Source organism: Halichoerus grypus, chromosome 9, assembly GCF_964656455.1.
Source record: "Halichoerus grypus chromosome 9, mHalGry1.hap1.1, whole genome shotgun sequence".
Classification (NCBI taxonomy): Eukaryota; Metazoa; Chordata; class Mammalia; order Carnivora; family Phocidae; genus Halichoerus; species Halichoerus grypus.
The window spans coordinates 113501505-113513103 of NC_135720.1; the positions used below are offsets into that span (position 1 = coordinate 113501505).

Genomic DNA, 11599 nt, shown 5'->3' on the forward strand with positions numbered 1-11599 from the left:
TTTAAAAATAGAATGTTCCCTAAAAAAAAAAATCAAAATCCCTGAGATTTTAAACTTTTGCTGTGACTGAAAACTATTCTAATTAGGAGATCTAACTGTACACGTGTAAAGCTGAAAGTCATGAAATGCACAACAGGATGGACAATAAAAAATTTTACTTTCTTAATCTCAGTAAAGACAAGCACTTGATAATGCCTTCCAAATGCAAAAATCAATGCTACTACTCCAGTTATCAGTGAATGTTCGATGAATGCTGACTACTGGTATTATTAGTGGGACATACATTTGGAGCTGCTTTTCCAGGCACAGTAAAAAGCTTGACTGACCCCATACATCATGTTGCCTCTAGTCACCACTGGCAGGGATAAGCATGCAGTGTAATCACGACAAAGGATGGGCCCCATCACATGGGGACAGAGCCACAGCCTCAGTCTTGCAAGAATCATGCACCATCCAACTCAACTGTGTTGATAACTGCTTAGAACAATGAAGCTGAAGTGTTTTAAGAAATATTTTCCTTTCTGAGTAAAGAAGTTCAGTTTATTTCTCTTACTTTTGTTTTCATTTTTTCATCTTAACTAATGAAAATGCTCTTTAAGGAATCTGAGAGCCCCGCGTGAAAGTGCCAGGAAATTGGTCAGTATAATGGCGCCGGATGCTGTCATCGCCTAACAGAGGTCAAAATCTCTCTAAAGTAGAATGCTGACTGTCCCAACAACTGTCAAAAAGAAAAAAACAAATGGTTCCACATGCTGCTTTTATCACTTTTAAATTGACTATAATGTAGCATTTGTATGGCTAGTCAATGGGGGAATCTGGGCCAAGGCAGAAGCACCCAGACCCGAACCACCCATCCCCACTCCCAATATATAAAACCAATGAATAAAATATAACAAAAGAAATGCTTTTGTATGTAGTTGAGCCAAACCAAGCAAAGAAAATACACAGATGTCAGAACAGGAACTCAAAATCAGAGCTGTGAATGGGAACTCCGAATGCACTAAGAGAAATCAACAGTAAGTACACAGAGAAATGTGCTTGATATACTTAAAAGAAAATTCAGTGGACTCTTCAACGTTTCTTCAACGTTTCTTCAACGGTCATGTAAAAAGTGTAACACCATGAAACATACTGAGTAACAAACAAGATTGAATAATCTAAGTAACAACTCAGCTTGACACATCTAGCTTCTTATCTAGAACCAACCCATAAAGCTGGTGGGAAAACACCATTTAAAATTGTTCTTCCAAAAGTGCAACCTAGGGGCGCCTGGGTGGCTCAGTCGTTAAGCGTCTGCCTTCGGCTCAGGTCATGATCCCAGGGTCCTGGGACTGAGCCCCACATCCGGCTCCCCGCTGGGCGGGAAGCCTGCTTCTCCCTCTCCCACTCCCCCTGCTTGTGTTCCCTCTCTCGCTGTGTCTCTGTCAAATAAATAAATAAAATCTTAAAAAAAAAACAAAACAAAAGTGCAACCTAACAAATTTGATTACTCAAGTCCCTAGGCCATCTTTTTTACGGCTTTGTCATCTATAGGGCCATCTAAGGCCAGCACAAAACTTAAAAAGAGAAAAAAGATTAGAAGCTAGCTGAACTATATAATCTACACTCTCAAAGATTAGAACATTTGATTTGCAAATGGCCAGATGAACCAGCACAAACTGGGGGACTCTGAGTAGAAATATCACTCAAGTAAAATACACAAACACACACAACACCTCTTCATTATAAACCAATTTAACTGCTTTTCATAGTAAAGTAAAACTGTCAGTCTAAGTGTCTCAGAGCACATTTTTTAAAGGTTATTATTGGGGGTACTTGGGTGGCTCAGTCGGTTAAATGTTCAACTCTTGATTTCGGCTCAGGTTATGATCTCAGGGTCGTGAGATCATCAAGCCCTGTGTTGGGCTCTGCGCTGAGCATGGAGCCTGCTTAAGATTCTCTCTCCCCCCTCTCCCTCTGCCCCGCCCTGCTTCCACTTGCGTTCTCTCTCTCCCTAAAAAAAAAAAAAAAAAAAAAAAAGTCTTCTAGTTAATAAGTGAAGAAGGCAAAATAGAAATGAAATATCACCATTTTGCCAACTCTTAATTAAATCTTGGATCTAGGCAGTGATCTCCAGTGTCTGCCGACATCACAAAAAAAGAAAGATTAAATGAAGGAAGTACACAACACCCCCAGGAAGAAATCCTGCCAAAAACTTTGAACCTGAATGAGATCAAGTCTCTATATCTGATTTCCAGCTTCTAGAAAATACAAGGGACAGATGAACATGTTAAATGATACCTCAGAGATGCAATCAGCAGAACCTAGGCTGTGGGAAATGGGGTGAATACCTTTTCTTCTTCAACAAATAAACAAGAAAAAATGACAGAGATGAAACCCACAGATTTAAAGAGACTGAGAGAGATAGCAAATGAATACAATGTGTGGACCTTGTTTGGATACAGATTTGAACAAACCAGCTGTAAAACATAAACTATTTTAGACACTGTGGAAAATTTGAACTGTAACTAAACATTTGATGATTTTAAGGAACTGCCATTTTTTAGATGTGATATGGTAGTGTGAATATCTAAAGAGTCCTTATCTTTTAAAGACATGTATTAAAGATATATATAGGAGGGGCGCCTGGGTGGCTCAGTCATTAAGCGTCTGCCTTCGGCTCAGGTCATGATCCCAGGGTCCTGGGATCGAGTCCCACATCGGGCTCCCTGCTCAGTGGAGAGTCTGCTTCTCCCTCTCCGTCTGCCTGCCTCTCTGCTTACTTGTGCTCTCTCTCTATCTCTCTGTCAAATAAATAAATAAAATCTAAAAAAAAAATAAAATAGGGGAAAAGTTAAAAAAAAAAAAGATATATATAGGAGTGTCTTCAAAATAATTTAGCTGGGGCGCCTGGGTGGCTCAGTTGGTTAAGCGACTGCCTTCGGCTCAGGTCATGATCCTGGAGTCCCTGGATCGAGTCCCGCATCGGGCTCCCTGCTCGGCAGGGAGCCTGCTTCTCCCTATGACCCTCACCCCTCTCATGTGCTCTCTCTCTCATTCTCTCTGTCTCAAATAAATAAATAAAATTTAAAAAAAAAAAAATAATAATTTAGCTGGAGGGCTGATTAAAAGAAACAAAATTGGTCATAAGCTGGTAATTGTCTTACAAGTACATATGGTACACAAGGATTCATTACTTTATTCTCTTGACTTCTGTATGTTTGAAATTTCCCATTATAAAAGCTAGAACAAAAGAAAATGGCTTTTGTCTTGTTTTGCTTGGGGCATACTGCTTCACGCATTTATGTTATTAATGGCCCCCTTCTAAACATTAACCTCTGAAGAAAGACCCAAGAGGCCCCAACTTGACCATTAAAAGTCCTATGCCTACACAAAGGTAACTTTCTAAATATAAGTAGCATTTAGCAGCCATAGCTTAAAGCCATTACTTTCCAATCAGAAGGACCCAGGAGATGTAAGGGGCCTTAAAATTATTGTAAGAGTCCTCAAATACAACTGCATATGTGATTTTTGCAATGGCTGAATACTCAAATTACACCTACTATTCTGAGTATATAAAATGTTGTAAGCATGAGTATGCACAAAATGTTATATACAAGACAGTACATCCCAGTGCTGTTCCAACAGCAGAAAACTAAAATCAAAGTCATGTCTAATGGCAGAGGAGGGATTAAATGAATTACAGTCCATACCCACTGTGGAATATCACTTATTCATTTAAAATGAGGTTGAAGAGAAAATGATAGGAAAGTGTTTATAATATATTAAATGAAGTTTTGAGACAAAGTATGTACAGAACAATGTCATTTCTGCTAAAAAAAAAAAAAAAAATTGCACAGAAAAAAGACCAAAGAATGTACACCAAAATTGCAACAGTTATTTCCTTTAGGTGGTGGAATTACAGATGATTTTATTTTCTTCTTTGTGCTTTCATGTGTCTAGAAATTTTTTAATAATAAATACAGAGATCCATAATCCCTTATTCACAATTCAGATATCCAAAAATCTCTAAAAATAAATTTTTTAAAGTTAGTGGCAAACTTGTTTAGGTACAAAACCTGCCCTAAACTGACATAGAGCTGCTTCATATTTATCCCTTTTAGTGTGAATATTGACAGATTTCATTGCAGTAATACAAGGTTTCAGAGTGTTGACGCAGATTCTACTAGGGGCTCGCTATTACTCTCCAACAACCCCAAAATTTTGGATACTAAATCCCAAGGTTTCAGACAAAAGATTGTGGACCTATATCAATTTGTAATTTGCCACCATTACCATTTTTAGGCTTCTAAAAATGGAACTCACATTTAAAAAGTTTGGCAGCTTCTGCTATCAATTATTATACATTTTTAAATGGCATCAATATAAAATATATCCTTTAACAGGATTATCATTCCAGTTTAATCAAGGGTGGCAAGCATTGGGCTCCCATCAGATGATTTTAGCAGCCAAGGTTTACCAAGTCCTTGGCATGTGCCAGGCATTATGTGCCTTCCATATTTCAGCTCATCTGATGCTGCTTCAGGAAGTAGATATATCCCAGGCCCATTATACATATGAAGACACAGATGCTCAGAGAGGTTATGTAACTTGCCTAACTCACAAGGCAGAGTTGGGTCAGAGCCTGACCTTCAGCAGCCATGCTAAGCCCTCGCCAGTTAAGCAAGCCAGGGGGCAGTAGCTCCCTGTTCTGCTTCCTGGATCATCTCCACCATTTTTAATAGTGGTAATAACATCACAAGTAAAGCAGAGACAACCGACTTGTTTTAAAAACTCTTTCTGATTTGTAAACTAAACAAACTTGATCTACAAATTACTAGCAAAGGATAAATATGAAGCCGTAACGTATAATTTCTAGTATTACTACCATTAACTCTAACCACACCAAAGTTATTTGAAGATGTTCTATGAATGTAACAATATAATTTTCTATACCACAGAAAATCTCCCAGTAATCTTGTAGAAATCAGTGTGGGGAACATCTTCTGAGAGCTGTCCAGAAGAGACCAAGTTCCTACTCACAGGAGAGCCTGACATTTCCAAGAACAAACTCTCCACTATCTACTTTTGGGGTTTCCTTGGTGTCTCTGGGCTATAAAACCCAGTAATTTACTTTCCCTCCTGAAAACTAGGGTAGAAATAGCATTGACTTCCTTTTTGCAAACCAAAATTCACAGCTGTTTGGGGTGAACAAATCAAGAAGAAAAAAAGAAACTTCTAAAGGGATTTTTCTGACCAAGGAAGCAACTTTCACTGGGACCGTAATCTCCCAGGACAAGTGAACATGCTGAAGCTAACTGGATACAAATCAAATTCTGCAGACCACAAGACTGTTTCACTGTTTCCAGTCTCTAATTTTTGTAACTAAGACAGTAAAAACTGAACTTCAATTGGAGAATTCAGAAAAAGGGAGATGTCTGACTTTTCAAACTTCTGTTAAATTATCTTTTTCTATAAGTACATGCCTTACTCAGTTTAAGATAAGCACTATTTTTAGATATAAAATAACCACACACAGTCATATTCTGCTTTAAAGAAAGCGAAAATGCACAGCAATTCCAAAATAAAGGAAAAGGACCATTATCCCAATAAAATCATACTTAAAAGAGATATATTAAGAAATTCTTTAAAAATCATTTTTAATGAATTAAGAGGGTTTAGTGTAAGATCTAGAAAACTATTATCCTCATGTTTTGTTTTTGTTTTGTTGCATTCTCTTGGAAGAATGAGAATTTAGATCACACAAGCCCATGAGATCCTGCTTCAGGACCTTGCATTCTACAATCCTTGGTCAGCGTTGTCCTCTTCCTTAGGATGTTAAAATCATTTTGCTCAAATTAGGCATATTCAAAAGAAAATCTGCCATCACGGGAGGACAAAAGTAACAGGGTCAGCATGAGAAAAGTTGTCTTGCCATTACTGTTTCCAAGCTACACATTCATTCTGGTCAAAGGACCATTTTAATGGAATGGTTATGTTAACCACTTCTTTTTTTTTTTTTTAAGTCTGAATTCCTGACATAAATATTAAGAATCTTTCTTTAAAAACAATGAATATGTTGTCATATCTTCTGACATTGGAAGAACTTTTTATTGTCCCCAAAGTGGGGTCTATTTTTCAAAAGTTTTCATTCTTCATTTCTTATTTCAGAAAATAGTTCATATATTTGGCAAACTGTGGCTATTTCTAGATAGTCTCCCCCCACCACCCCAAAAGGTAGAGTAAAAACTAATTATAGCCACATTTATTGCTACTGTCTATAAATTTTCCGATTTCTCCAGTAAGCCTCCTTGGCTTCTTTTCTTATTCACTCTTATGCTTAAGAAATTAAGTATAGAATTCTCCTAAACCATGACACAATCTATTCCTTGATCCTAATCTTTGGTTTAGTTTCTTTGTGCTTCTGAACCCTCAGGAATGCATTTCACTCTACATTGTTCACATATACCAGTATTTAGCTCATAATTCAACATAGTTTTAAGTTAATATATGATGTTTTCTTGTAACATTTCCTTTTCTCAGGTCTTTTTGCCCTTTAGTTGATAGAATTCACTTCTAACCCAAATCTTACTGTCTTCTCATACAGAATTCGCTTTCCTGGAAATTAGTAGTTTCAGTATGACCATCAACATATCAAACTCTGAATTACATGAGAATTTGTGTGCAGGGCTGAAAAATACCATGAGTTAAAAAGAAGTTTAACACAGTGCCTGTTCCAAGGTACTTGACTGAAGGCATACATCTGTTCAACAATCAGAAAATGATATCGTATTATATAAAGCAAAATCTATGCCATCCAGAACCTTTCTAGGACTAGACCTTTCAGGTAACTATGCTTTCTAAATAATCTACTGCTTGTCTTTTTAAGTAACAGCAACTATATTTGAATCATTTTGGATAAAAAACTAAAACATGTTTTCCTTACTTTCATTAACATGCTACACTGAACATAATTTAATCTGTATCTGATGGCTAAGAGTCATACTAAACAGAAATTAGAGCACTAAGCTATAGTACAATGATGCCTAGGGCCTAAGGAAGTGTGTAGGGCTATGCACATCTATGTTAATAGTCTCAAATTACTAAAAAGTGGGAAAAATTATGATAGATTTTAATTGCTTTTTCTGTCTCTTATTTTGTCAATCTGTCACACAGACATCATACTGCTATAAATGCTGTAAAGAAAGAGACCACGCATCAGGAGAGGGGCTAATTTTGATAAAGTACCTACTATGTGCTGGGTCTGAGATAAACTTTACAGTGCATCTAGCAATTGGCCTGGCACAAAGTAGATGACAGGTAAACACTAGATAAATGAACAGCACTAATGTGCCTACCTAAGCGGGCCCTCTCCCCTATTTATTGTCTCTAAACTGCCACAGCCCGGAAAACACATACCCAAGTATGAAAGAACACCATTTATAATATATCTGGCATGGTACTTTGTACACAGCAGGGGCAGTATGGCAAAACTGTATGGGCTGAACTGAACTGAGGATGGCTAACAGGGAGCATTTACAATGTGCCAGAAAATGTGGAAGTATTTTACACACAGTATCTAAGATGATACCTATAAGGCAAACAATATTGTCCCCATTTTACAGATGCAGAAATCAAGACTCCAAGTGGCTGAGTAATTTGTATAAAATCAAGCAGCTAGTCCATGCTGGAAGCACACTGTGAATTCAGGCAGTCTGACTGCAGAGCATTATACTCTACTGCCTCTGAATAAATGTGCAGTAAATAAGTCTATAACAACTCTTTTTTCCTAAAAGTTTTTGCTAACTTTCTGATTCTCAGGTATGTTCTCAACTGGTGAGTGTTACTATATGTAAACATTATACTGACAGGCCAAAGCAATAAACTAGGAAAACTAGGCAAGTAAAGTACGAGCCGATGAGCTACTGTACGCTCCAGATGATGGGTTCCAAAGAAGTAGAAGCCTGAGAGATCTGTGTGTATTAGGGTCAGCAGGGAGGGCTTTAAGAAGTTAAGACCTAAGCCCAAGAAGTGTAAGAATAAAGAGATGGGGTGAAAGAGGGAGCATTTTGTAGCTTAAGAATAAACACAAAACCTTTGTGGAACTAGGGGAGGGGGGTCATAAATAGATGAACAGACAAACACACATGTGGTTTAGAACATTATAGCCACTGCAGCTGTAAGCTCCCATTCTAGCCAGCTTTACTTGGTCACTCAAACAGAGGGACAAACATAGGTTACGGTTGGCAGCACTAGTAAGGGTAGGATACGGCAGCTAATGCAAAGGCCAGATCTGAAGCTAGGATTCCACAGCTCTTGTTAAGGGTCCTTGGAGGTGAGGAGTGTGGGCATAGGGAGCCGACCCTCTACTATTTCCAAACCTAAAATGGGAGGACATGCTGACCTACGGACTATTTAAATACAGAGTGTCATTTGCTCAGAAATCTTCCACTAGGCTGAACCAGAATCACCTCTAATTAATGACACACCTAGTGTAACTAGTGCCTGAAGATCCTCCCTGCCCCTAGGAATCCCAGCGATGAGAGGCTAAGGAAGCTCTTGGGCCACCTACCATCTCCGTAAGAGACACAAGAGCACGTCAGGAGTCAGCTCTCTTATGCAAGGAAATGGAGACACCGTGCACACTTTATGACAGAGACTGGACATTTTAGTATGAGGCCCAAAGTAAAAACACTGTGGTCAACAAACATTTCCTAGTCTTGCTTAACTACATGGCAGCTAAAACCTCAGCAAAATTTCAACAGTCTCTGAGTGTGAGCAGTAAGAGTAATTTGACCTGTACTTGAAGGTGGGAGATATTTGAAAGTTTCTCATGTCAGCAGGTTATACTAGGGGTTAAGGTATCTCCGGCAACCCTCCAAATGCTACATTATTCAACCAAATAGAGACAGGCACCTCCAAACTTCTATAGTCTTTCTGTCATCTCTCAGACATCAGAGTGCAGAAATACCAAAGTAACCCAGGGAAGATTCGAAACCCAATGCATGCATTCAAAGTACATCTTTTGAGGGGCACCTGGGTGCCTCAGTCGGTTAAGCGTCTGCCTTCGGCTCAGGTCATGATCCCAGGGCTCTCTGCTCAGTGCAGAGCCTGCTTCTCCCTTTGCCTCTGCCTCTGCTCCTCCCCCCACTTGTGCTCTCTCTCTCTCCAATAAATAAATAAAATCCTAAAAAAAAAAAAAAAGTACATCTATTCAACACCCATAAGTTGTCAGGCACTGATCTAGGGACTGGGACTATAAACATAAGAAAGACTAAGTCAATCTAAAAGATGGAAGTGTACCCATTCATTATTATTACCTTTATCACGCCCAACCACTCAAGGCTCCTGGCAGGAAGTTCTTCTAGTGCCCCACTAGCACCAGATAAGTTTCCTTTCCTGCTCTGTGCCTCTGATCAGGGCTTGCCAGCCTGGAATGCTCTCACTGTACTTCACCAATCTAAATCCTCACATCCTTCAAAGTGAGCTGAAGTCCTCCTCCTGGAAGCTCTGATCTCTATCTCATTCCCAAAGTTATGTCTCATTTCTCCGAACTACTAACAATTACTGCCAGTACCACCATCACCCTATTTAGAAATCTGTCATCCCCTAATTGATATTTTTATTCTTTCAATGAATCCTGAGTACCAACTGTGTGACAGCATTGTTCCAGGGGCTGGAGAAAGGGCAGCAAATAGCACTGGTTTTAACCTCCCCAAAAGAATTCCTGGGGAGAGTTCTTCTCTTATACTGCTTTTTAAAAGATCTTCCTGTGTAGACATGGGCTTGTACCCAGTGCTTAATACCTAACAATTTATTAGATCCTTGGGCTGCTTTGGTCCAAGCTCACTCGAAGTAACTGAATAAACTAATAGGGAAACAAAAGCCAACGAAGCCATTTCTAAATGAACTTCCACTTCTTAAAAACCTCAAAAGAACAAGGAAGGAAAAGAAAACAGGCAATGAAAGTGCTGCTGAACCAACACATTTTACTCACACTGACAAAGCACGTCCAATTCCCCCCCAAGCCACGCAAAAGTGACCTTTCCCTCTCAATCCGTACAGCTCCAGATTCAAGTGTTTAACAACAGATCTCAGAAAAGTTTAAAGCACCCCTCAGTTTCCTAAACCAGTCTTTCTAAAGCTTTGTTTCTTGACGAATAAACCCCTTGATGAATCCTGCATATGCAGGATTAGCAGACTAATCCAATGAGGTTCACTACAACGAACTAGAATTTGAGCTTCAAGCACAAGAGGGACTAAATGAACACTTTGAATGTGATAAATCCAGACACAATTTTAATATAAACAACAAAAGCCAGGTCCTGCGGAGCGTGGTGGAAGGTTCCAAGTTCCCAAAAGAAGGGAATCAAGAGAATTTCCTCCAGGGGAGCGGCGAGATTCTGCAAGGCGTGGGAGTTTCTGCAGGAGGTGAGGGAGATTTAAAATAAATATTCCTTTGCTCTAAAGTGGCTTGTGAGATACGACAGCTGGCACCCTACAGCGGGCGAGGGTGAAGCCGGGCTGTGCCATGCGGCGGCGGCTGCCACCCGGGCACTCCCACCATTCTCCGCAGCCAGGTCAGGATGCGAGACGGGAGCCCGGCTCCGCGCGGACCCGCACCCGCGCTCCTCGCCCCGTGGGCCGCCCGCCCTCGACCCGGGGCACCCAGCAAACCCACCCGCCCGGGTCTCAGGAGCGCGGACCTCTCTGGAGACCCAGGAGACGCGCGGGGGAGAGGGGGTCTCCAGGCGGCTGTCCCGCCCCGGCGCGTTACTCACCTGAGCAGACTGGAAAGGGGATGGCTCGAGGACCCCAGGCCGCCGCCGCCGCCGCCGCTGCTCCCGGAGGAGCCGCCGCCGCCGCCGCCGCCCCCGAAGCCTGAGGAGAGCCGCTTCCCGGACAGCAGCTTCTCCACGGCCGGGAGGTGCCCGGTGCGGGCCGCCTCCAGCAGCTCCTGCTCCTTCCCCATCCCCAGGGCCACCGCCCCCTGGACCCCCTTCCCAGGGCTGCGGCGGAGGCTGCTCCCGCTCCCAAACTTTCCGTCTCCGGGCAACGCACCCCCCAAACCGGCCGGGGACACCACCCCCCTCCCCCCCGCCTTTTCGCCCCAGGAGCGCGTCACTTCCGGGATCTGGCGTCACGCGTCACCGCGCCCCCGCGCCCCGCCCCCTTGCCCACCTAGCTGGGCGGGGCTCGGCCGCCGGGTACAGGTGGCTTTGGTCTGCAGGAAATGGACCTGGGTCTGCGGAGATAGGACTCCAGGGGCGAGAGGAAAGCGCCTTGTAGTTACTCGCTGTACAGGGGGAAGGGAACAAACGGGGCCCACCTGTATGCGCCTCCCGAAGTGCGCTCCTTCCCCAAAGGTTTTGGGAGCCCACAAGACAGGAAATACGGTAATTCACCCAGGCAGCGTAGAAACAAAGAGAGAAATATGGTAACGCGCACCTACATTTCCAAGCCCATTCTTTGAGCACGCATAAATTAAATATGTGGTGGATGTGGGAACCTAGTGATACAGAGGTGAATAAAATGCCCCGCTCCGTACCTCAATGAGGGAAGAGAGGAAAATTTTTAAATAAAAATATCTCCACTTCTTCATGGTCCCAATCTCTGAAAT

General features: G+C 41.6%; 1 protein-coding gene across 13 annotated transcripts in view; it reads right to left on the bottom strand.

The window, feature by feature from the left end:
* The window catches only part of ANKS1A (ankyrin repeat and sterile alpha motif domain containing 1A), a 180221-nt gene extending 169164 nt beyond the window's left edge, over positions 1-11057 (bottom strand). For 4 of the 13 annotated variants that reach the window (XM_078055458.1, XM_036096154.2, XM_078055461.1 and 1 more), the window contains exon 1: positions 10761-11056. In XM_078055458.1, the coding sequence (XP_077911584.1) occupies positions 10761-10951 (191 nt within the window). In that variant the 5' untranslated portion in view covers positions 10952-11056. Of the gene's footprint in view, positions 1-10760 lie in introns of all 13 variants that reach the window. The other 9 variants (XM_036096177.2, XM_036096188.2, XM_078055463.1 and 6 more) reach the window with 5 other exon arrangements.
* Positions 11058-11599: the final 542 nt, after the last annotated feature.